Source organism: Acomys minous, assembly GCF_964271855.1.
Source record: "Acomys minous genome assembly, chromosome: 9".
Classification (NCBI taxonomy): Eukaryota; Metazoa; Chordata; class Mammalia; order Rodentia; family Muridae; genus Acomys; species Acomys minous.
Genome location: NC_140490.1, coordinates 74,964,309 through 74,991,433, shown reverse-complemented (window position 1 = coordinate 74,991,433; position 27,125 = coordinate 74,964,309). Strand labels below are relative to the sequence as shown.

Sequence of the window (27,125 nt, the reverse complement as noted above, 5' to 3'; positions counted from 1 at the left end):
TAAGTGACTGTGGAGTGCTCATGCCATAATGAGGCACCTATAAAATAACTTCTGCACATCCAAGGCTCAGGTTATATCTTGGAAGAGGGATTGGAAGTTTGTAAGAGACAGAGGAACATGAGGACTTCTTCTACATAGTGTGTTAGACTATGCACCGTGAGCTCTTAGCAATATGGTTGCTTTCACAAGACCTGGACAGACCACATCACTGGATGGGCAGGCTGACCTGCAGTGGGGAAAGATTCATCTGGTCCTACCTTAAAGGAAGAACTCAGTCAATGGCTGCCATGGAAGGGAAAGTCTGTGTACATCAGAGAGGAGACTCTGATGGGTCACCCAAGCCTAAGTGGTCATGTCTAACCCCATGTACATATGGATAACACTAACAGGACTCAGTAGGATATGTATACACACACACACATACATACATATATAATTAAGAATTGATACAATTAATGTACATATATAATTAAGAAGACATGCATGCATTTAAGAAGGAGACATTCCTAAGATGACAAAAGAATTGGGAGGAGAGGCAGGGGTGGAAATAATCTAACGTACTCACATATGAAATTTTTTTAAATGTTTAGGAATAAAACATTTTACAAACGCAGGAAAAAATCATCCTGAAACCCAGGCAGAGTGCAATGTGTCTTAAAATAAAGGTTTGGAGTGTGTCCTGTGATTCCTGAGGTAGAGGAGACATTTTTCCCCATTATTCAGTTTTTGGTCTAATATCACGGCGTTTTTCTGTTACTATGCTGAAGGCCAGATGGCAGAAGATTAGGAGTCAGAAAGCACTTGTGGTGAGCTCGCAGCAGCCTTTTGATTGCCAGCTTTCGTAGCTGCCGACTCAACTCCTTCCGTTTTCCATATCCTGCATCACGACTGCTCTGGTGAGTGGGAAGGGTGAGCTTTGGGGGACTCAGCTCTGCAGATCTCCTGAGTGGAAATTCCCCTAGTGCAGAACTGGCTCCAAACTCAGCTGCTGGCTATTCTTGACCACTTTAAAGTCTAAGAAAGAGGAACAGGGTGGCGGGGGCTGCAGTTTCCCAGGAGGCTCTGCGCACCCTCGCTGGGAATCTTTAGCTAAAGAACTTATGCTTTGCTTACCACTGTTTCCCTGAGTTTTAAACATTGAAACAGATTTTGCTTAGGATAATGGAAAGCAGACTTGGGAAACACAACTTGTTCTAAAATTCCAGATCTGATCTAGCCTTTGGTGTGGGACTGACAATAGGAATATAATGAAACAAGTAAGTGGGATTGTGCCAAATTAGATTGTGTCCCAAACACATTTCCCTTAACCCCATTTTCTTAGCTACACTGTTTGCCTTTTATGAGGCTGAGTCTGGCTGCTGCCAGAGGGTCCCCAAATGAAATGTTTGCCAACTATGGTTGTATTTCGACTTTATGGGAGTATAAAAAATACTCCATGGCCACCTATCATGTAGTCATCTTGCTATCTCAACCACATATTAGAAGAAAACGAACAAGAGTCACTGGCAGGAACCAAACTTCTGTGGGTAAAGTGTGCTTTGCTTATTCAAACAAGCATCCAGGTTCAGCAGTGATGACCATGGTGGACCACGATAAGGACAGCACTTTGTCTACATCTGATGTCACTGGAGGACAGCCCTATGACGTAAGGACTTTATTATCAGTCCTATTTTAGAGATGGGAACAGTGAGGCACAGTAAGTAACTATTCTGGAATTCTATGACCACCAAGAGTTAGAGAAAGATACAAAGCCTGGACACTTCTGTTACAGTTAACATCATTGCCACTGTCTCCTGCCATTGCAAACTAACCCAACAGAAGCAAACATAAAAGATGCTGTAATTTCCTTTCTCCCCTTCCCCCAGATGCTTTCAGTTTCTTACCTTGAACACACTAAAACAATAGTGCCCACTGGTTTAGTTGAGTGTTTTAAGTATAAGCAACCATTTTCTCACTCATGACATAAATGACGTTGTTGCAGGAGTAATGCCTGTGGCTGTGTTCAATCACCAAGCAAGCACCCCAATGTACATCACTGAGCAACCACCCTGATGTACATCACTCACTTGGAAAGCACCCTGATGTACATCACTCACTGAGCAGGTACCCTGATGTACATCACTCACTGAGCAGATACCCTGATGTACATCACTCACTGAGCAAGTACCCTGATGTACATCACTGAGCAAACACCTTGATATACATCACTGAGCAAGCACCTTGATGTGCAGTTGGAGTGTGGACTGCCATGAAGGACAATGTGAGACTAACAGGTAGCATGGATAACAAAGTTTTCAAATAAAGGGGAAAAGTTATTAATAACATCTTAAAGTGACCATCAATGCACATTTATGTCTCTTCCAAGCAGAGACATCTTCATAACACAGTCAGCATTACCAGTTCTGTTTCTGTGTTTACTGATGGGAATTACACATCACACTTCTCACCATTTTCAAGTGATTCAAATACATATATATATATATATATATATATATATATATATATATATATGCAGCTCATCAAACCTACACAGGAAGCAATTAGTTTCTTTTATTCATTAGGAAATATCATCAACTGATACTTAACAAGGATGATTAACAGAGGTAATTTGCATTCTATGGGGGAGGCTGTTATCTTAAAGATTGGAAATACTCATTATTTGGGAATATATAACTACTAATCCTACAACATTATTATTATTATTATTATTATTATTATTATTATTATTATTATTATTATTATTAATTTATTTTACTATATCATAGCTGAAAACCAGGTTCCCCTACATGCTACATGAGCATTCTATTACTGAAATTACACCCCTAACACCAGAAAGGATTTGTAAGAGTATTAACAACAAACAAAATGGTAAAAATGTATTTGTCATGATGCTAACAGACCCCAGCCCTATGGTCAGTCACATTTCACCTAAATCTATATAGCCATCACAACAGTGACAGGGTGATCACACTGTTGGCTGTAGTCAGGAAATAAGAGCAATGAGTAGTACTACCCTGGATAGGGTATAAACAGGACACTAATCACAGCCTCAGTAGCTTCAACTACACATCAAGCAACAGAAATTTCCTGGAGGATCACCTGATGAGGTTATGACTTAGGAAAGCCAATTGCTGCCTTGCATTCTTTTGAAATACTGAATGTAACTATTCGCTAGTACTCTTGACTTCTCTCTTACCTGTCTGGGTCTACTTCTGCCCTTAGGATGTCCGGACACCTTTGTACACTGGGGCTGGACTGGAAGAAATGGGGTTTAGGCAGGCAGATGGGTTAGAGGGATCTCAGTCTGGTGGTGAGCAGGATGGGGGTCAGGGAGAAAAGCCTTCTCTGAGATGGTTTTCAGTGGGACAGCTCTTATTTATTGGGGGCCTTAAGGGCTATATAAACCTTGGAGAAGTGGGTAGGGGTTTTCAGGGTGAGTGTACATCATTGGCTGGGGTTGAGCTCATGGGAGTGCTTCATTTGCATGGAGAGGAATTCCGGGTGCTGCTGGACATGTTCTTATCAGGAAATAGGAAATTTTAACCTGAAACCTAACCACCAGGCTAAGGGACCACTTCAAGGGTTGCAAGGCTAGGTGCACTGCGGCATACAGTCCAGAACAGGGAGGGGATAGTCCTTATTCCTGCCTGTCTCAAGATGAGATTTTTGTGGATTAGACACATCTCTACCTCACTCTTGCTCAGGGCCATTTCTCCAGTCACAGGGCCCTCCTGCCCCACACTCTCTTCCTTTTTATCATCATTGTTATCAGTTCCTAAGCCTTGGCTAGATTCTGGTACAGTGATCCAATTTTAGCATTTTAGTGTTTCCACTTACTGATAGCAGTAAATTGTTAGAAATGCAAGCTGTTGTCCCAATCTAGAAACACTGAATAGAAATCTGCATTTCCCGTGTGCTATATTTGATACCTGTAATGTCCATTGAAAGCGGACATTTATTCACACACTTGAACATTAGCCTTACTTTACAATCCAGCCAAACATGGATTCTGTGGCTTAGATGTTGTTTGGCCCCTGAGGACAGGGATGCTAGGATTTGGTAGTTCCTGTGGTGTGAGCTCTAAGAAGTGGGGCCTGATAGGAAGTAACTGCATCATGGGAATTGTGTACCGGATGGAATTACAGTTGCTCTACTATTCTATTGTTGTTACACTTTTAATGATAAGTTTTTTTTTTTATCTAAAACTTTCTCACATGGACTCATTGTTATGCCCAAGTATAGTCCTATTTCTTTATTGTTTCAATACAGCTAGTGAAATTTTCAGGACTTGTACATTTTGGACTTTTCAATCACCAGAATAATGAGGCAGACATACTTCATTTCCTTTTAAGGTATCCAGTTTCCAATATTTTGTTACAGTACCAGAAAACAGTCTAAGATGGTGATGTTTTCTGTCTTTGCTATCTCTGGACTTCAGCTTGTCCTTGCAGATGGGCAGACTTCTGTACATAACACTTGACTCACATACAGTTGTTTGTTTTTCTTGTTGATCGATGCAGCCTTATAGCTGCTATTCCTTTGACCACCTAATGAGGGTGGTCTGAGTTTTTCAAAAAATCCCAACATATTTCATCTAATATACATTGTCTAACTATGTGTATATTGGTCTATTTGTTTATTAATCTCTAGAGAGTATCCTGTGCAAACTTTGGATCACAAATACAATCTCTATATCAGTAAGAATAGACCAGGTAAGGATTAAAGTACAAATGCACACAAACTTTCAATGTTATGAGGTGAAATGGGTCACTGTGGGCTTTTCTGTTTCTTGCAGTCTAGTATTTTTCATTTAAAAACCAGTCACTCTATAACTGTCTTAATCAATATCATCTAAATCCTGGGACCATGGTGGTATTTAACAGATTAAAATAAATGCATACTAAGTTTTACATTTCTCAAATCCTTCCCAAGGTTTTATATGAATCCACCCCATCTGAGGGTCAGAAAGCAAGAAGACAGATCCTGGAAACAATCTCAGAGTCTAAAAACATGGTGGGAAGCAAGACAAAAGAGGCAAGAGAGATCGCATTAAGGCAACTCTGCTTGGTCGCTTCAAGCAACTTAATACACTTTGAACTGCTCGAATTATTCCACCAGTTGCTTGTTCATGAATTATAACAGCCATACTCAATGTCAGGGAACATCAGAGTTGAAACATCAAGAACTCTTGCACTTTTGATTGTGTTCATTTTACCATTTCACAATTTTCCTTTAAAAAAATTAAAGAACACTTGAGTACACACAATTTACCACTGTTTACTAAAGTCGTTTTAAGATCTTAATACGATTTCATAGTCTGTTACCTATAGAAGGTGAAAACTCTAGCTTTACGGTGCATTGTAGAATACAGTTCAAGTGCATACCTCAGATTTCTATACCAATTGAGGAATCCTGTGATCTGAAATCAAATTTTAGATGTGTACTTAATTGCCTTGTATTTGGCAGTAACCGAACATTTATTTAATTGTGGCATGAACAGCATATAATTTATTCCACATGGCAAAATGTCTACAGACAATTAATTGTTTTTCAGAGACATTAAAATAAATCAGAAGTTCAAAATTCCGGAGAGGTGGCTCAGCATTTAAGAGCACTGGCTGCTCTTCAGAGGGCCAGGGTTCAATTTCCAGCAACCACATGAAGGGTCACAGCCATGTACGACTTTGTTGCCAGGATATCACATGCCCTCTTTTGTCTTCTTCTGGAGCCACATTATACACAGACATATATCTTCAGGCAAAATACCCATATACAAAAGATTAAGTAGAATTTTTTAAAATCTGAAATTCAAGATTTTAACTGGGCTCTCTAGGTGGCAGAGGCTTGCAATCTCAGTTATTAGGGATGCTGAAACAGGAGAATCAAAATTGCAAGGCTAGCCTGAGGTATAGAGTGAATTCAAAGCCAGCCTGGGAACCCTGGTGAGAGAACCATTTTAAAATAATAAGTGGGAAAAAAAGAGAGTAGAGATATAGCTCAGTGGGCGAGCATTTGTATAGCGCACAAAGGTCTTCATATTTTCCCAATACTGGAAAATATAGCCTCCAAGGGAATGATTCATTTTCACAGTTCATGGTGATTCAGCAGGTTCAAGGCCTCTGTTCCCCTAGGTAAAAAGCAATGACACCTGTTCTATAGTGCAGAGAATGTTGTAAGGAATCCTGACCACTAGAACACTGGCCAGCAGGAGACCCTGTGCCTGTGCTGACATTAATCACTAGCAAGAAGAGAAGTGTCTTAGCTGCTTTTCAATTGCCATGACAAAACACTATGACCAAGGCAACACACAGAAGAGGAGTGGTTACAGTTTCATAGTGTGAGTCTATGATCACTATGAAAACTATCCTGTAAAAATATAGGATAGTTTTTTTTTCTATCACTCATTCTAGCTCTCAAATAACAGCACTGAGACCTATTACATTTACTAGTAAGTGTCAAAGCACTCAGACGGGCAGATGCTCATTTATTCTAACCCATCTCCACTGGTCTGGACGGTTTCACAGGCCTGCTCTACCTTTGTCTCCATGATAACCTCCTCATGGCAAGTCCTCATAGCCTCCTTCTCCTCAACCTTCTCCTTCCCTTCTCCTCATATCTGGGACCCCCTAACTGGGATCAGAAGTCCAGATCTCCTGCCCAGCTATTGGCTGTTCAGCTCTTCATTAACCAATCAGTGACGAAGGGGAACAATTTTTAAAAACACAGAGGCAAGAGATTCTTCATAGAAATGACAATGCCCATCTCCAGACTGCAACCTGATCTCTGGGCACACAAGTCAGCATCTGAATACCAGTGCACACGACCACCCCCAGCACATGGCAGCAGGCAGGCAGACATGGCACTGGAGTAGTAACTGAGAGCCTACATCTTGGTCCTGGGAGCTAACTGGGAAAGGCAGCCATGAGACCTCAAAGCTCTCCCAGGCACACATCTTTAGCAAGACTACCCCTCCTAATCTTTTTTCAAACAGTTCTGCTAACTGAGGACTAAATATACAAACAAGTGACCCTAAGGGGTCAATTATTATTGAAACAACCACAGAAGGGCCACACATCACAGCATAGGCTGGTGAACCTCAATTCCTCACTTGGGAAGCACATGGAATGCAGGGCTTCCTAATATCAGGACAAAGCATGCGTGTCCTGGACACCAATGCCAAAGTGAGAGTTGATATTTAAATGAAAAAAAAAACTATAAAAATACTTACATAAAATAGTCCCTGCTAAAAAGAAATATATTTGAATGAACTGAAGGGCACATGGATAAAATTTCCACTAAAATATACATCATTTAGACTGTGGGGGGTGGTGTTCTTGGGAAAACATGTTCCACGTTTTACCAAACCTAAACTCTGGGGAAGAAAAAACAGCTTCAGTGTGTTGACAACCAATAAAACAGTGGAACTCAATGTCAGAACACAATTTGAGTGTGGTTTGCTGAAAGTTTGGAAAGCCTGTGGTACGGCTCCTGATGAGGCAGCAACTCTGACCACCTACAGCTTGAATGTGCTCTGACAACAGTTTAAGCCCAGCACCAGAAAGAGAAGAGATAGAAGAGGAGGGTGTGGGCTTAAGTCCTTCCTCTTCTTAGTCCTGATGACACAGTAAAACCACACATAGGCTTTTTTGCTGTTCTAACATGTCATAAGTGTTGCTGGAGCCCTAGAATGGGATGCAACGCTTATTACATCTTAGCATAACAAAAGTGCTCTGAGTCCTTGCCTCTGAGAACCCTGCAGCTCACAGAGGGAAGAAGGCTCGTGCAGGCGGTAGTTCACTGCTGTAATGAAGTATCACTCATGATAATGGGAGCAGAGAAGGGATGCTGTGTATACACGCCTGCCTGCACTTGAAGTACACTCCTTCCGTGCATTGTGCTCAAAGGTATGATGGAAACAGGTGAGCCAAAGTAAGCATGGCGGCTTCAGGGCACTCTCTTTAGGTTTCGAATCTACACACCTGGCACAGCACGTTTACTACACGGGTTTCTACGTCATTTATCCCAGAATATCCTAATTTGTTAAAGTCCCAGAAGACTCTCCCTCCCTTCTTCTCTCCTCTCCTTCTCCCCCTCCTCCTTCTCTTCTCTTCTTTCTTTTTTTCTAAATCTATCCCTCCTGAACTCTCTCTGGGTAAGTATCTCTCAATCTCTTTCCTTCTTTCTCTCTGTCAATAAGAAGCTTATTGGACCAAGCACAGGGATCTCTAAGAGCTAAGAAGTAAGCGAAGCCCAGTGCTGTGAATCCCTGAAACTCAGATGGCCTTTGAATTTGGCAACTCTACACTGAACTCGAACAGGACATGGCTGCTGCAATCACTTGCCTCTTATCTAGGTAATGGCCATTCACCAAACACTGTTGCCAGGAGGTTTTTGGATTATAGGTGTTCCAATTAAATCTTCTTTGAATGGTCATATAATGCAATGGTTCAAATGCTAGGGACCCAAAAATGCTAGTTCAATACTGAGCCATCAATCAGAACTGTTTAAAAATTGAAAAACTGGTCTTTCCCTGCTTGTAAATGCTGTCCCTAATGCCCCCAAACAACTGTTAAAAGTTTTCCTTGGGATTTAACTAAGATGCCTGGGGATTTAAGGTACTGGCTGCCAGACTGTTAAAATGCATTAATGTTTACAGTGATTATGATTATGGGATCTAATAATAAATACTTGCATAAGCTGGAACAGAGCCCAAATCCTACTGTTTCACAATAAAGTCTCAGTGTAAAGCCACAGTTCTTCAGAAAGCTGCATATAGGAAAATCCGAGACCATCTAGGCTCACAGAAAGGCTGCTATGTGCCAGCAAACTAATCAGATTCTCTCCAGAACTCCAGTGTTTTAGAAAATAGAAAAAAGAAAAACATCCATTTTAATTGTATCTTTTCATTACTATCAATTTGGATAGGCTGAGTGTATGAAAGTATTGTGTTTCAGACTGCAACAAACATCCTACAAAGTCAGGAATTATTGCAGTCAGAAGTGACTCATAAGCACTCCTGCCAAGGACAGGATCCACTCCAATGTACATTACGATCGTAAAGACTAAACTGTAGCCAGTCTCATCACGCTCTCATCTGCCTGAGCATGGCGAGCTCAAATGCTCAAAGGCTCTCTCTGGCTAATGAGGTCCAGGTCAAGGTCTGATTCACTGTGGGCCAGATGCCTCTCCTGAGCTGCCAGGTCACATCCTGGGATAGAGCCAGAGTCCAAAGGAGCTAAGTCCTTCCTACTACACAGAATGCAATTCTAGGAATATTTGCTCGACACTGCTGTTATGGGCAGCATGAGCAGCCTGCCAAGTCTAACTTCCTCTCTGGACCTTACAACCTAGTGGTCCTCTCCCTGTGCACACATAGAGTCTGTTGATTGCTCTATTTCTAACAGAAACACACATACACACCACACATACATGCACACACACATACCCACACATTCACACACATGCACACACGTACACACACATATACATACATACATACATACACACACCACACATACATAATACACATGCATGAACACAATACACACCACACATATATGCACACATATACATATATATACACCACATTTACATGCACATACATATATACACACCACACTTACATGCACACACACTCACACATACATACACACACACCACACATACATAAAAATATACCAAAACAAACTAACAAACAGAAAACAACTAAAAACAGATTTTCACACCTTTTGATGACATTCATAATACTCAGGCACTAGTCATTGCCCCATTTTCTCCTTCCCTGTACAGAGAAAGGCTTTTAATGTAAAAATATCTCTTAAAAGGGAAAATTAGTAGGAGACCGAAAATTATCTGATGGCAGGAAAACATAGTTCAGAGACAGCAAAGATACAAACCCAAATGTAAAAAAAACAAAACAAAACAAAACAAAACAACAAAATTAGTGAGCTAAAAAAAAAAAAATCCACCTGAGAAACTGATGAACTTTTAGAGCTCTCCAAATCTCAGGAGTATTGAGTGTCCCTTTTATAGGAGAAAGGTCCAATCTGCACCCCACGACTAATACTGCGGACTGCAGAAGGCAAATGTTTACAAACTGTGCTGGGTTGTTTAATCCAAAACCTTTCCCTCCTGCCTCAGGATTGTGTGTCTACATGAAGTTCAAAAGGCTTTTTAAGATAAGGTAGGCCAGCAAGCACCCAAGAGCCAATGAGAAAGCTGTTTGCTGCTCAACCTGATATGGGCTGATTTTAATGATAGCCAGTCCACAGTTTGAAAAGTGATGAAAGAAATTCTAGTAGGGGAAAGTGTCAGAGCAATCCCTGAAAAAGACCACTGGCAGAAGCCAGAGGGAGCAGCCAAAGAACAAACCCTGCACTGTGGCTCTCCACAGAGCAGTGAGCACCTTGCATGCTCTTTTCTGAGCTGGAGAATTCCGATAGGATAGTCTGAGCACAGGAGTGAGGTTGCCTGCCTTCCTGGTTTTCTCTTTCACTGTGATGAATGGTGTCATAAGTCCTCTCTGCTGTGCGTAGCTGTCACACGAGAAGTCTTCATACTTCCTTTTTTGCGATTTGTTTTCTAGGGACATAGCACACTTTTTATTACTCACATTTTTCACAGCTTTATTATGGTGTAACTAATCCATTGCCAATTGTTCAAAGTTTAAAAATGAACAAGTCTGGGATGAGGTAGCTGAGTGGTAGAGTGCTTGCCTAGCTCTTTCTTCAGCAACCACCGACAGCCAGTAGCTCCCTGGTGAAGATCACAGCTCCATGAAACCCTCCACCATCCATGACTGGCTAAGGACAGGCTGTCTTGAGTAGGCGGCCCTGTACAGACTAGTGAAGCTGATGTGAATTCATTATAGCAACCTTCACACCACAGCACTCTGTTACATTCCTCCTGTGTCCTTTTCCACAATGTTCCTGGAGCCTTAAGAGAAGTCTTGTTTAGAGCTGGTCACTTATAAGTCACTTATACTCAACCCCTGGAGCAGCCAGGAATCTCTGTGGACATTCCGTGCAAAAGAAACCTTGTCCAACCAAGGCTAAGAGAGAACCACTTGTCTGTGCACATGCTTGTAATAGCTCTCTGGGTCTCAAGGCATCTCTTATGTCATTACTGCCATTCAAAACTACTTAAGAAGTTGATAATATTACTATTGTGTCTCCAAGGAAGCCACAAAACTCCCAGCAACTAAACAACTCAGTCAAATTACTGGAGCTTAGGTACCCTAGTTTCCAAAGTACATGTCTTTCATATGTAAACACTGCCCTCTGCAAGCACAATAAAAGCCATGTCCTGTGGAACCCACACCATGGGGGACGTCAGAAATGACATTACACTTCAGAGTGACAGAAACAATTTTCTCTTAAAATTATTCAAACTACTTTCTGACAAAAGGAAAGAGATTACATGACAACTCCCTGTATTATTTCTTCTCATGAGGATTAAACAATTTTCATTAAAAATATAAAGCCCAAGAGAAAAGAATATTCAAGTGGGCTAAAACAAAATCCAGAAAGTAAATAAGTAAATAAAACCACACCGCAGCAAAGGAGCTTGATATCTGCACTTGAGAAATGTATCCACTGATTATGAGTTCAGATTTGGACATTAAGGTTTTTTTTCTTATTGCTTGGAATGAGGGTGTATGCCTGTAATTATAACACTCTGGAGTCTTAGACAGTAAGAGCATGCATTTAAACAAAGTCTGGCCTACACAATGAGACTTAGCCTCAAAGGAAAACAAAATGCATGCTTGCAGGTAATTGGAAATGAGATTTCAGGGGGTATGAACCAAGAGACTGGTTGCACTAATATTTCCCCAGTTCTGCACAATTCAATCTAGCACTCATCTTAGAATTCTATATTTTGCCTGGTAGCCAAGGATTGTTCTAGTTTTGGTATTCTACACTGGGAGACAGGGGACATCACATTCTCCACTCACTGTGGTTCCACACCTTTGCAAGAAATAGGTCAGATTTTGCGTGTGGTTCCTTAACTGTGTCATCTCTAGCCATTTGAATCCAATGTCAACACTCTGAAAATGGAACCAAGTTCTATATGAGGGCTCAGGCGTTAGTCCTCATCAACATGGGGCTAGTCTGAGCTCAAAGGTCCAGAATATGTGGCTTTGCCTGTTTGTAAAAACAGCTAGAGAAACGAAAACCCATCAGCTGATGCTGAAACACTTAGCTGAACCATGACCTGGAAACTGTGGAGGTGCTTTCGTCTTTCCTGGCATACCTCAAGTCAAGAAGAGGACAGCTCCTAGCAATTCTGTTTATTTCACAATGCTATATTCATTTGTTTGTGACAGTGACACTGTATTGAATGGGTTTAGTAGAATGTCCTTTGCTTCCATTTTCTCATATCAAGGAAGCAACTCTGAGCAGTCACGACTTGTGTAAGGAAACTGAGCACGGTCATCCAGACTCAATGCAAATACAATCTCTTCTGCTAGAGCCAGAGCTTTTAGTCTCTGTGCACACCTCTGTCTTCCAGTGCCACTTCATGTCTGCTTCCTTGAGAGCAAGATCTGCAAACTATATATGACTGCGCATGTCAAGCAGAGGAGTAGAGAGAATAAAGGTGCACTGGGAATTAGGCAACATGACATGTACATAACATCCGTTTATGACTTTGGGGGGTGGAAAACAATAGACAGAATTCTCAGCACAGGGCTGAGGTCTCCACTGCAGGATTCCCAGGGCCATTAATGAAAAGCGTGTGGCTGAATCTTGTCACATCTGCTGAGAACTCTGCCTCAAGTGTCCTCATTATGCAAACTTTGGGAGCTCACAAATCCTGGGTTGAATTAGCATGTTCTTTTTCTGGGTGCCAGTCCTTGTCTTGTTCTCTTTGGTCCATCTATTTGAGCATGTACCTTAGCTTTTATTTTGCTTTATTTCCCTCAGGTCATTTCTGAGTCATAAAAGGGAGGAAGAAGAAGAAGATGAAGAAGAATAAGAATAAGCAGAAGAAGAAGAAGAAGAAGAAGAAGAAGAAGAAGAAGAAGAAGAAGAAGAAGAAGAAGAAGAAGAAGAAGAAAAAGAAAAAGAAGAAGAAGATGAAGAAGAGGAAGAAGAAGAAGAGGAAGAAGAAGAAAAAGAAGAAGGAGGAGGAGGAGGAAGAGAAGGAGGAGGAGGAGGAGGAGGAGGAGGAAGTAATGATGGCCATCAAATTGATCAGATCCATTACTAGTGGTGCTGTGCGTTCCTTTGTAAGGAAACCATTAAAATTGGGGTTTGTGAGGCATGACAAAATTAGGTTGCCATCATTCCCACTGTCTGAACTTGACTGTTTATGAGAACATAACTGTTGGAGTCTATCATTAGGAGGACTCGAGGACTACTCAGGGTGTGACGCTTCTGCAGCATTAACACCATCTCCACAGGCTGGGGACAGAGCTCTGAGCTGCCCTAGAAGGCGTAGGACTGTGCTTATAAAAGAACCTATCTTGGTACCGCGTACTTTGAAAACAAAGAGTGCTATTTAGCTCTCTCTCCTTCCCTTGAAGTCTGTATCTCTCATCACTGCGATGCCTCAAGTTGCACTTCTCACGTGGGCACACCCAGGCAAACAACAAAGGGGAAGGCTCCAGAGAATTTAATCCTATCACTGATGCTGGGACCTGGCTCAAACACAAGGAGAAAATTCCCTCTCCGGATCTGAAATGCTTCTCTCTTTCCTGGTAAGCTCACCTCAGCATCAGAAGTTATAGCCAAGGTTTTTCTTTGCTTCCTTTGGTTTCTCAGCCTATGTGAAGGCACCAGGCAGACAACTGATTGTTCTGATGCTGGACTGAGAGACGGACGGAGTTTCTCTTTTCCTTAAAACCTATTATTCTAGATACTTTCTCATGAAATTTGATTAAGAAATAAAAACATCCACTTGTCCCCTTTTCTCTTTACCAATTTCACAAACTTGTGATCTACCTCACAAAGCCAAAAGGGACAACACACATGAAAGAGGCAAGATTCTGAAAAGAAATAAACAATAGGCTAAAAGAAAAAGAAAGAAAACCTTTTAGCATGCCCAAGGGATTAAATAACACTTATGATTTGTCTGGTGAATTGAGTCCCCAGAGAAAAGTGTCAGGTTCTGGAGACTTTCCTCCAGTTTTCCAGGGAGAACTTTTCTGAATCCCCAAGTTCTGGCTTACAGTAATAAAAAGAATAAATAGAGTTCATCCATCCTGCCCTGCAGATCATTTCTCTTGCATGTTCAAGACCCTGAGCTCTACTCCCCAAACTGAAAAACAAATGAATAAAATTCAGGGCCCACTAGATGGCTTATCTAGTGCTTACTTGTCAAACAAGCACAGTGATCTGAACTTGATTCCTGGAACCCATCACAGAGGAGAAAACCACTTTCAACAAGCCGTCCTCTGCCCTCCTGCCCCATCTGTGCTGTATTATGTACGTGGCTGCATACAGGCACAAGCGTGCGTGCGCGCGCGCATACACACACACACACACACACACACACACACACACACACATCGAGAGAGAGACAGAGAGACAGAGAGACAGAGAGGCAGAGAATAAATTTTAAAAATTAAGTCTTTAAAAAATACAATGAAACCCAGCATTTCTGAAACGTGCTACTACTGAGCATTTAGTAGAAATGGCCTTTATTTTTTTTAAACATAGAGGAATATTTTCTTTTAATTTTTAAAACATTTTTATTTAAGTAATTTATTCAGATTACACCTCATTTGTTATACCCTCACATGTATCTTCCCATTCCCCGTCCCCTCCTCCTCCATCCTGTTCCCTAGGTCTGTGGCAGAAGGGGACCTCATATTCCACTATAAGATCACTGCCTATCAGGTCTCTTCCTGGTAGCCTGCTTACTCTTCCTCTGAGTGTCACCAGGTCTCCCCACCAAGGGGAAATGGTCTAATAGGGGGCACCAGAGTTCATATTCAAGTCAGTCCCTGCTCTCCACACAATTGTGGAGAATGTAGTGTCTATTGGCTAGATCTGTATAGGGGTTCTAGATTTACTGCCTGCACTGTCCTTGGTTGGAACAGTAGTTTGATCTGACATGCCTGGGTCCAGATATGCCAGCCTTCATGGTCTTCTTGTACTTTTCTAGGACACTCTGGATCCTTCTATTTCCCCATTCTTCCTTACCTCACTCACCTAGAGTCCCAATAGGGAGTCCCATTATATATCCCAATCTCTGGCTAAGTGAAGACTTTCTGGGGACATCCCTGTGGGCTAATGTCCAGTTATAAGTGAGTATATACCATGTGAGACTTTCTGAGTCTGGGTTAACTCACTCGGGATGATGATTTCTACTTCCATCCATTTGCCTACAAATTTCAGGATTTCCTTATTTTTAATAGCTGAGTAGTATTCCATAGTGTAAATGTACAGCAGCTTCTTTATCCATTCTTCAACTAAGGTACGTCTAGGTTGTTTCCAGATTCTGGCTATTATGAAGAAGGCTGCTATGAACATGTTTGAGCATATGTCCTTGTTGTGTGGTGAATCATCTCTTGGATATATTCCAAGGAATAGAACACCTGGGTCTTGAGGTAGCCCTATTCCCAGTTTTCTGAGAAAGTGCCAGATTGATTTCCAAAGTTGTTATACAAATTTGCACTCCCACGAGCAGTGAAGGAGTGTTCCTTTCTCCACATCCTCACCAGCATGTGCTCTCACTTGAGTGTTTGAACTTAGCAATTCTTATGGGTGTAAGATGAAATCACAGAGTCATTTTCATTTGCATTTCTCTAATGACTAAGGACATTTGAGCATTTCTTTAAGTGTTTCTCAGCCATTTGATATTCCTCTGTTGAGAATTCTCTTTTTAGTTCTGATCCTCATTTCTAACTGGGTTCTTTGGTTTAGCGGTGTTTTATTTCTTGAATTCTTTATATATTTGGATATTAGTCCTTTGTTAGATGTAGGGTTGGTGAAGATCTTTTCTCAGTCTGTAGGCTGTTGCTTTGTTATGTTGACAGCGTCTTCTACCTTACAAAAGTTTCTCAGACTCATGAGGTACCATTTATTAATTGTTGACCTTAGAGCCTGGGCTGTTGGAGTTCTGTCCAGGAAGTTGTCTCCTATGCCAATGTGTTCCAGGCTCTTCTCCAGTTTTTCTTCTAATAGACTTAGTGTCTCTAGTTTTATGCTGAGGTCTTTAATCCACTTGGACTTGAGTTTTGTGCATGGTGATAAATATGGGTCTACATGCGTCTTTCTACATGAAGACATCTAGTTTGACCAGCATGATTTTTTGAAGATACTATCCTTTTTCCATTGAATATATTTGACTTCTTTGTCAAAAATCAAGTACTCAAACGCGTGTGGATTTATTTCTGGGTCTTCAATTAGATTCCATTGGTCAATCAACCTATTTCTATGCCAGTACCATGCTGTTTTAATTACTGTTGCTCTATAGTACAGCTTGAGATCCTGTATGGAGACTCCTCCAGAGGATCTTTTATTGTGCAGGAATTTTTTAAAGCAATTCTGGGTTTTTGTTTTTCCATATGAAATTGAGAGTTGATCTTTCAATGTCTTTTTAAAAATGTGCAGATATTTTGATAGGGATTGCACTGAATCTGTAAATTGCTTTTGGTAAGATGACCATTTTTACTATGTTAATTCTCCCGATCCATGAACAAGGCAGATCTTTCCATCTTCTGATGTCATCTTCAATATCCTTCTTCAGAGATTTGAAGTTTTTTTTTCAAGAACTTGAAGAAAGTAAGCAATGCAGAGGTAAGGTTCTCTGGAGGAATATTTTCAAAATCCCCACTCTCATTTTTTTTCAGAGACAAGTTTTCTCTGTATAGCCTTGACTATCTATCCTGGACTCATTTTGTAGACCAAAAACATAGCCTATCTTAATTCATATTGTAACTCAGGAGAGAAAATCAAATGAAGAAAAATGGTCCTTTCGTGTAATTGAGCAATATTTGGCCATTTCTCTTTTCAACTTCATTTTAACAAGAATTTCGATCTCTTGCCAGTGGCAGACAGGTGCTCCAATGGAGATGATAGGACTAATAAGGGGAACGCTATTGCTGGGGATGGGAAGGAAATGTAATAGAGGATGAGAGGAAAGAAGTCCGAGATAGCAATAATGGTGTTTGAAGAATCCATACAGAAAGATATTATTTTATAAGCTTACCTAAAATATACCCTATATGTACATGTACATGTATGTGCATGTGTTAATGGGGTAACAACACATGGGTGATTGTGCTTTTCTTCAAAATTAGACTATAGAAGAAAAGTATCTCAGTACCAGACATGGGAGACCTCCTGTTAATTGCTGGTCAGAGGAATAGAAGACTCTCCCCCAAAAGTTTGGCATCTTGCCTTTTGATACCTTCTAGAACTTGAAGGTAAGGCCTCGTTGTTGAGGCTACCACAGACCTTGGACACAACACTTAGATTAATCAAGCTGGAGCTGACCTGGGGGCCTCATTCCTCCTTAAAACTGGCCCTGAGAAAGCACTGTGCAAGATGCCAAAGAACAGGAACAATTGGCAGTCTTACCTTGCTATAGACCTCACAGACCACAGCAATGACTAGGCCAACAAGCTATTCATAATGGATCAATGGTGGCACGTTCCTCTTGGGGGTAACTAACAACTGAGTATGTGGACTGAGGGCCTGCCCAACAAGAGGGAATTCGTGCTTGATACTCCCAACTTAGCTAAGGACTTGTGGCAGAAGAGGTCATAAACCTGGGAGAAGCAACTACTATCAGTTTCTTAGACCAATATAATTTCTAACTACATTCTAAACACATGTTCTTACACCCAAAGATGACTAACTCCCATGCCAAGTCAAATAAGTATTTTTTTTACAATTAATGTAGACTATTACAAACATCAAAATGATTACAAAGGCAGAGAGTGAGGGTCTATTGGGTATTGAGTCCTAGTTGATATGTCTGCAATGCAACCTGTAAAGCTGAGGCTCAGGGAAATTTTCAGAAAAAGGGTCAGAAAGATTATTAAGAGGTAAAGAATCTAGCTTCGTTGGGTCTGTAGATTGCAGTATAATTACTAGGTACTATATGGCTAATTACCACTTATAAGTGAGTACACTATGTGTGTGTCTTTCTGGGTCTGGGTTACCTCACTCAGAATGATTTTTTTTTAGTTCCATACATTATGATTTTTTTCTGAAATTTTCATAGTATGCTTGTTTTTAATGGTTGAGTAGTATTCCACTGTGTAAATGTACCACATTTTCTTTATCCATTCTTCTGTTGAGGGACATCTGAGTTGTTTCCAGTTTCTGGCTACTAGAAGTGAACCCCAAAAAAATCTAACTAACAAGGAGAGCCCAATGGAGGATGCTTGAATCCCCCCAGATGGGGAAGTAGAATAGACATTGGAAATGGATGAAGTGTGGAAGCTGAGTGGGAAAAGGTGTGGGGAGAGGAACAAGGGTGGGGAGTCAGATGTGAGGAGATCAGAGGGGGAAGGTACGAGAGCTAGGAAAGAGGAAAGAAATGGGGAGCATCTCTGGAACAAGCTTAAGACCTGCAACAGGGTGGACTCCTGGGAAAATATGGGGGTGAACCTGGCTAAAACTCCTAGCCGGGGACACATGGCTACTAAAGTAGCCACCTCTTAGCCTTCCAGTGGAGGGAGGGTGACACCTATCCAGCCACAAAACCTTAAACCCCAAATTTATCCTGCCTATGAGATGTGCAGGGATAAAGATGGAGCAGAAACTGAGGGAATGTCTAACCGATGACTGGCCCAAACTGAGAAGCACTCCATAGGAGAGTGCTAAGACCTAACATTATTATGATATTTTGCTTGTTTGCAGACAGGAGCCTGTTATTATAACTGTCCTCTGAGAGACTCTACCCAGCAGTGGATTGGAACAGATGCTGAGATCCATAGAGAAACTTTAGGTGGACCTGAGGGAATCTGGTGGAAGAGTGGGGTGAAGGATAGAAGGACCCAGAAGAAACAAGGACTTCACAAGAAGACCAACAAAGTCAACTAACCTAGGCTTACAGAGACTGAAACACCAGCAGAAGAGCATGCATGGACTAGGCCCAGGTCCTCTATATGTAGCTGATGAGTAGCTTGGTCTTCACATAGATCCTCTAGCAAATGATGTGGAAGCTGTCTTTGACATAGATTCTGTTACCTCCTTTTAGATCACTTTCCCTTAGTTGGGCTTCCTTGTCTGGCTTCAGTAGAAGAGGATGTGTTTAGTCCTGATGTGTCTTGATGTGCTGTGGTGGCTTGATAGAGGAGGGCTTCCCTTTTCTGAGGAGAAAGGGAGGGTGGGAGCAGGAGGAGAGGAGGGAGAGGGTGTATTTAGGATATAAAGTGAATGAATAAATAAATTTATTTAATAAAAAAAGGAGCTAGGAAACCAGGACATCTGCTACCGAGTAGTGTCTTCTAGACAGGTCAGGAAAGCTGCATAATGCAATCTTAGCAATATGGCTGAGTAAGAGATATATAGGGACATCAAATGACAAACTGGCATGGAAAAGGGAAATTCTATATGGTTCCACCCATAGATAAAGAGCTGAAGGTAGCCATTTCCTGATGAAAGAGGGATAATCAATTTTCTCTAGGGACGGACTCCTGAATAAGATGTCCAGATCTGTTGGTCAGCCTGGACACAGGCACATGCCAGCAATGCTAAATGTACTTGTGTATACACACACACACACACACACACACACACACACACACACACACACACAAAGAGAGAGAGAGAGAGAGAGAGAGAGAGAGAGAGAGAGAGGGAGAGAGAGACATGCTCACATGACAGTAATACTTAAAGAAGCTGGAAAGGAGACAAGGAAAATGTTAGAACGGGAGAGGAAGAGGCAGAAGTTATGTAGACATTTTTTAAAAAATCACAGGGCAAGAATTTGCTGTACAATGAGAGGTTCTGTTTTGATAAACCACGGCCTCTCAGCCAGTCACCAGTGTCCTATTTATCATATCTCACCCTTCATATTAATTCTATAAGTCACTTTTCTACATTGAAGTCTTATATGTTCATCTTCTGGGTTATTTTTAATGGCCTCCTCTTTAATAATGAGGTGTTAATAACAGATACCAGTGCCCACGGCTGTGCTGTCCCTCCCTAAGGCTCTGCCTGGAATGCCTCCTTCGGGGCCATAGCCCTCTTCTCTTTGGAGACGATGTCCCACCTGATTTTGCTGGTGCTCTTTGCTCTAACATCTTCATGCTACATCTGGAAGATGCAGACTTGCCTTTGACTCAGCCCAGACCTAATCCTCTCATGATATTCATTTGAGTCTGTAGGCCGAATGAGTCTTTCTCTCCACTATATTTTAGAAAAGCTCCAGTTTTTGGTAAGAACTGTCACAATTTTCTTTTGTTTCCTATTTTTTTCATGTGACATATAATTTATTCAATACTAGGGATTTTGGCTTCATCTGGTGTCTCTGGTTTGTCACACCCTTGATGCTTAGCCAATCTGTTGAAATGGTAAATGAACGAATGAATATACAATAGTTTGTGATTCTGCGCACCAAAGTTATAAAACCAGGCCGTTACTGGGCCTTTAATTCTGCAGTTTGCTTCAAAATACTCTTCCAAGTCAGAGTTTTTAATGACTTTTAATACACGTGTGAGGACCCGTTTTTACCTTTGTTTGGAGGAGAAAGCAGCCTGCTGACTGGAAGGGGGACATCTTTTATTCACCTGAGGTTCTCATTGATTCTGGAACCCAGAAACTGTTGTACGCTTGTTGCAGAATGGCAAGTACAGGTGAGTGGAGGTGCTTTCCTCTACAGCTCGGATGCGGAGCACCCTGACGCGTCCTGCATAGAGGAGCTCACTTTTCCACTGACTGGTGAACTGTTTATCGTGCACCTGTAGTGATGATTTTCAAGGGTCTTTAAAATTAAATTTTTACTAAGGCGGTTTTTAATAGTAAACCTGCTTAGTAGGCCTTCACTTGAAACCAGATTTGTAAGAGGCCGATGTGGTTGGTGTTGAGCTGACCAGAGGCCACGATGAGGTGCAAGCTTGGTGAAGCTCAGCGGCTCCTAAAGCCACAGTGTAGCCATGATGCTCTTTTGTTTTCCCTTCAGAAAAAAAATGATGAGAAGAACTTGAAACTTGAAGCATGTGGAAACATTTCTACCCTGTGAGTTCCTGGGGCTGAGGAAAGAGGATACGTGATTTTCAAATTCTGTTGAACGAAGCAGGCATTTAAAATGCTACTACGAAGTGTCCTGCAGATGTTAAAGAAACAAAACAAAACATCTTTCGTGGCTGCAAATAGAAGGCTGGGAAAAGCAAGCAGCTTGTCCTGCAGCCATTGTTCTAGATAGAAAGAGAGGCTTTCCAACACTGGAGCTTGGGGCTTCTGTGCTGTCAGCTGCGTTGCAAAGGCTTGCTCAATTGTCCTCAGACGCTACATGTTGCAAGCAGCTGTCAGACAGAAAAAAAAAAAAGACCACAATAGGCACATTTGTAGACAAGATGACACCTGAAGAAGACTACAGAACACAAACAACTTCACGCAAAGCCACCGTTCTCTTGGACTTGTCTTTGTCAAGCTGGCAAGGAGTCTTGCAACACGGAGCCGGGGGAGCAGCAGCCCCTTAGAGAGTTCGGAGTGGGTCTCTGAGCATTAGACCATGAACGGGTGGTGATGTGGTAAAGAAGACAACGCCACTGTAAATGCCAGATTTATGGTTCAGCAGACAATACCAGAGAGGAACAGAATTACACAATTTTGTAAGAATGGATCTTTAACTAATTTTGTAATAGAAGAGCACAATAGGACAAAAAGAATCCATTACAGAGTATATCAGTCCACCAAAAGATGGAGAGTTGAAAAAAATATGTGTTCACTGATGATCAAACAGAATTAAAGTCACATGTCACACTGCAGTGGACAGGACACGCATTGTGGGGCAGCAATAGAGTCTTCTCCAGTGTATTAAAGAGAGTTGTTTCACAAAACATCTATAGAAGAGAGAAAAAACATTAAGTAGAACCTACTCATTTCTGAATAGCTGTCTTCTTGCAGGGAAAAAACATAATTCAAGGTAAAAACTAATAAAGCTGTGTGTATCTTCTGAACACCACAGAAGTCTCTGTAGGAGATGTTTTTATCAATTGTCTCAATAAATGAACTGATCATTTCATTTGAGTCTGGTTGTTGTAGGCACAAAGGGTATTTTATGTTATGAGTGGAAAAAAAACTAAAACAAAAGAGTCAACTAATTTAGAAGAGACTTCCGTGAGCTTTCATATGGTGACAAACAGCAGCATTGTGAATGATGACTTTCTGTCTTCTCTTATCTATCTATCTATCTATCTATCTATCTATCTATCTATCTATTTATCTATCCATCCATCCATCTTTCTACCTATATCATAGCAGAATAAGAATTTACACAGGGGCTACGTAGAAAAGCATACTTTACCCTTACAAAGTTGAGAATGTCTGCAGGACTGAGTTGCAACACAGTCTTGGTTTCTAAGCACATAACTGTGGTTAACAATGTAGCAGGGTGGTTCTAGGGATTTCATGAATTGTCTCAATTAGTTCGTAAGGTGTGTGTGTGTGTGTGTGTGTGTGTGTGTGTGTGTGTGTGTGTTAGAGTGTTAGTAGTGTACTACTATTTTAAGTAGTAGCTTAGGGAATATCTTAGGTAGGGTTTCTATTGCTATGATAAAGCACAATAACCAAAAACAGCTTGGGGAGGAAAGGGTTTATTTCAGCTTATAATCCTCAGGTAACACTCCATTACAGAGGGTAAGTCATGGCAGGAACTCAAGGTAGGAACCAGAGACAGGAAGAGCTGCAGAGGCCAAGAAGGAGCTCTCCTTACTGCCGTGTTCCCCATGACTTGCTGAGCCTATTTTCTTATACCATCAGCCCAGGGTGATAGGTCACACACAATGGATGGGCCTTCTCCCTTTACACACACACACACACACACACACACACACACACACACACACACACATACACAAACAAACACACACACAATTGCTATTGAAAAAATAGCTTAGATGATAAAGGGTTCTTATCCTCACATTCTTAGGTTACAGTCCATCTCTGTAGGGAACTCAAGGCAAGGACTTGAGGCAGCTAATTATGTCCACATTCAAAGGCAGAGATAATGAGTGCATGAATGCTTGCAACTATTCTGCTTGCTTTCTCTTCTCTTAGCTGTCAGGGCCCCACCCATGAGCTTGTGTAACCCACACTCAGGGTGAGTCTTCTCCCCTCAATGTACCCAAGAAAGTCCCTCACAGGCACACTCATGGATGAACCCAATCCAGAAAATTCCTTACTGAGAGTCTCTTCCCAGATGATTCCAAATTGACAATTACTGGTTGTAAAGTGGACAATGAAAAATGACCATCACAGACTCCATACTGGAAGTTCAGCCACTGGAGACAAGATAGGCAGAAAATAGCTCAACAGCCTGTGTGCTGCATGCACTGTCACACACTGCTTTCAGAACCACACTTCCGGGAGCCTGTTAGCAACCTATAACTCCCCACCAGCATCAAGCTACAGGCACACTCCAAGCAATGGCATAAGTTTTTCTTATTCTTAATCACCACATCAAACATAGACAGATTCTATTCAAATGTATTTCCAATAAATCCAGATATGAGGACAACAAGGCAAATCCAGCCTAAACTAATTTTGGGCACATGCATAATAAGGCAAATTGTGTCTTATATGTGAGCTTTTAGGCGAATGCTCTGTTTATGTTTCTGTGTCTATGAATAATTAGGCATTGCATAGATTTAAAATCAAGTATATTGTGCAAAGGGGCATGTGTAACAGAAAATTAACTTCATATAACTTAATCTGACAATTATAGTATTACCCTTGATATGCCTCATGGCTTTCAAAGTTCTCCAATCATGAACCCCATAATATGAAGTCCCAAGCAATAACCAAGATGTTGGGTACTTTTCTACTCACTGTCACTCTTTAAAGTATACCTGACACGTCTCAAATTTTGTGATGAATAAAGTTTCCTTGTTAACTTCATAAATCTATGTAACTTTCTATTTAAATCTCTTGAATAAGAGGCCAAGAACCTGGAAATTGAGGGCCCAGATCCCGACCATCAGGAACACAGAACATGTATAGAAAGACCACATGCAGATGAAGAGACCCTGGAAATCATCCGAAGGGAAACTGAGGTCCGGATTTCCCCAAGTGAACCCAGTTCAAGCCGCCCAATGAAGGGCAGCAAGGAGCCAATCAGATCCGCAAGTTTATTTTAGATTCTTCATCCTGTCCTTTAGCTGTTGCAACTATGTGAGAGATCTCAGGCGAACTCTGACCTACCACACTCAACCCCACAAAACCCTGGGAATCAATCAAATGCATAGTTTATTTAAACAAACAAACAAACAAAAGCTTTTAAGCCCAGGGGACATCTGATACAGGGGAGATCCTGAGAGTTACGATTGGAGAGTGAACAAGGTGGGGGCCGGTGGAAACCAGCTGAGGTGAGTGGCAGGGTAGGGATCTAGAGCCGTAGAGGAAACAGTGGCCTCACTGAGGGAGCTGCAGGACCAGATGCTACATATTTTGTTATTTTGTCTTTTTTTTTCCAGAGCTGAGGACCGAACCCAGGGCCTTGCGCTTGCTAGGCAAGCGCTCTACCACTGAGCTAAATCCTACATATTTTGAAGACAGAGGATTTTGCACAGGACGTATGTGAGCTATCCAAGAGGGAAGATGATAGGATGAGTGGAGTGCACTTTTCATGATGGCCTGAGTTCAGACCACTACATCGGAACTTCTCCAACTTCAGGGTATACCCATCCGATAGGGTTGAGCAGGAAAGTAGAGCCTCTTATGCTATGATGAGGGTAACAAAAGGATGAAACAGCAGCACAGAAAGAGGTGGCCACAGGAATCCTGAGTGGAGGGTCCTGTTCCAAGCTTCGGAAAGGTTTCAGTGGCTTCTCACCCAGGTCTGAAGAGCTCCAGGCTGGTGACCCCATCTGAACCCTGCTCACATCTCCACATCTTCGATGTCCCATCTCTGTAGTCAAGCACGAAGCCACTGTTTTGCTTTCCCAGAAGACTAATCCTGCTAAGCTGGGTGGGTAGCCTCTCTCCCTCAAATCCCAACACTTACAAAAGCCTTTACGCATAGCAGAGGTTAAGTCAGCTTTCTCTGATGGAAATGATAACTTCCTGCCACGAAAGCCTCTCTGAGCCAGAATGAAGCTTCACTTGACAAATCCAGGGGTGGTTCAGGGATAAAAGACAGCATTCCTCTGTGTGAAAAGCTGCCTTGCTAACTGTCCCATTTCCACAGGAAGCAAAGCATTATTTCTCCATCTGGCATACGTTAAATAGTTGTGAAAATACAGGAAATTACTGTGAATTTTAAAAAAAATCTTGACAGTCTTTGCACTATTTTGGACTATTCTGATTTGTATTGTGACATTTAAATTGTGATTAAACAAAAATCACATAATATAAAATAATTTTTAAAAGTAAAATTCGGCCAGCCAGTGCGAAGCTTTCCTCACCCCTGTGCAAAACTAAGGACATGTTTGTAAACAAGAAATGTGAAAAAACAAAACTGAAGTGTTTGTTTTTTTGAAATCCAAGGAGAGGAAGCCGGATCCGTCATTTTCAGTTGTTTTTTAAAATGTTTTCTAAACATTTGAGAAAGCGGTTGATTTTTTTATATCATAGAATCACAGAGTGCCTGACGCCATGAAACTTACCATTACTCTATGCCAACCTCATTGTTATATAGGTGAGGAGCCACACTTCTATATACAGAGCTTGTGATTTATTTTCCAGAGATCATGCAGCAAACTAGACGCAGAGTGCAGGCTACAGTCAGAACCTCACATCTTAGCTCAGTGTTCTTCTAATACAAACGCCTGGACTTTGAGACCCAATGGCTGCAAGTCCCCCACCAAGAAATTGAGATTATCTAGTGTGGCGAGGTGTTAGGAAGTTGGGAAAAGAAAAGGAGAAGAAAACAGCAGCCTCTTATTGTTTTCCTTGCAATGGTGAGGCCAGAAATGGTGGTGCATAGAAAGGAGATGCCATGGCTCAGCCTGAAAGTGATCCACTGAGTGTAACTTCTGTTTCTAGGGAGATGCCATGGTGACTCAGTGAAGCCTAAACCTAACCCAGACCCTGATTCCTTTCCTCCAATGAGAGCTGCTCTCCAGTCTCTCACCTGTTAACTGGAAATCATCGACAACCCCTGTAAGTCACTGGGCTGCTAGACCAATGAAGATTAGCATCCCCACAGCTAAGGGCACACTTGGCTCATTGTAAATCACCACATACAGATCCAATCAATAAACTGTCACATAAGTTGAGATTCATAGCACAGTGTCCATTTTCTTGAAATGCCCCTGTTGTTTTAGGACTATTAAAAAGGCATGTCCTGCCATGTTAGCACTGTCTATAGTTAGCCCCACACCACTAAATCTAATATTGCTAAATTTGTGGTTCAGAGTCTGCAGCTAAGACCCAGAATGCCTTGGACTCAATGTAGACATTTTTATTATACATATACACATCACCTTATGATATGAACTAGTATTTGAGTTAATGAAACTCATTCATGAATTCAGTCAATCAATCAATCAATGCAGACTGAATACTTTCTAATGGCAAATACTGTGCTTTTTTTTTTTCTGGTATGGAAATGAGTGAGTTCTCTAAATGGAAGTCTGAACCAAAGTCAGAAATACTTCAAGATTAAGATTTTCAAATCTGGTTAAGAATGAGGGATGCCAAGTTAAGGAAGAGTAAAAACAAACAACCAGTTAAACAGCAACAACAAACAGAAAACAGAACTGGTGGCTAGTTAAGGCATTTCCCAGCTAGTTTAAAAGTTGAAAGAAATGCAAAATACTTAAAAATATGATACTATAATCAATGTGTTGATTGCTGTCATGAAAATAGAGATCTAGTTAAAGTTTTTGAAGTATTGAGATCTTTTTAAGTTTAATGTAGTTAATCCTAGAAGACTGGATTAAGCCTGAAGCCAGCCTGCAGTCCTGACCTACAAGCTGCCTTCATGGCAGAATCTCATGTGTTCTTTCCTAAAACAGCCATATCTTGATTTCCCTGAATGGAAAGCCAACCTGGCAGGAG

General features: G+C 41.4%; 1 protein-coding gene across 3 annotated transcripts; it reads left to right on the top strand.

Moving 5' to 3' along the window:
- Positions 1-831: 831 nt before the first annotated feature.
- On the top strand, positions 832-24,719 carry LOC311604760 (uncharacterized protein). Of its 3 annotated transcripts, XM_084794815.1 has the most exons (4): positions 832-896; positions 12,924-13,699; positions 18,819-19,057; positions 21,085-22,044. In XM_084794815.1, exon 2 carries the CDS (start codon positions 12,962-12,964, stop codon positions 13,313-13,315), a length of 354 nt encoding a protein of 117 aa, XP_084650941.1. In that variant the 5' UTR covers positions 832-896; positions 12,924-12,961; the 3' UTR covers positions 13,316-13,699; positions 18,819-19,057; positions 21,085-22,044. The 3 variants fall into 3 exon arrangements, with proteins under 3 accessions (XP_084650941.1, XP_084650943.1, XP_084650942.1); XM_084794817.1 differs by lacking the exons at positions 18,819-19,057; positions 21,085-22,044 and adding an exon at positions 24,599-24,719; XM_084794816.1 differs by lacking the exons at positions 18,819-19,057; positions 21,085-22,044 and adding an exon at positions 17,249-17,370.
- Positions 24,720-27,125: the final 2,406 nt, after the last annotated feature.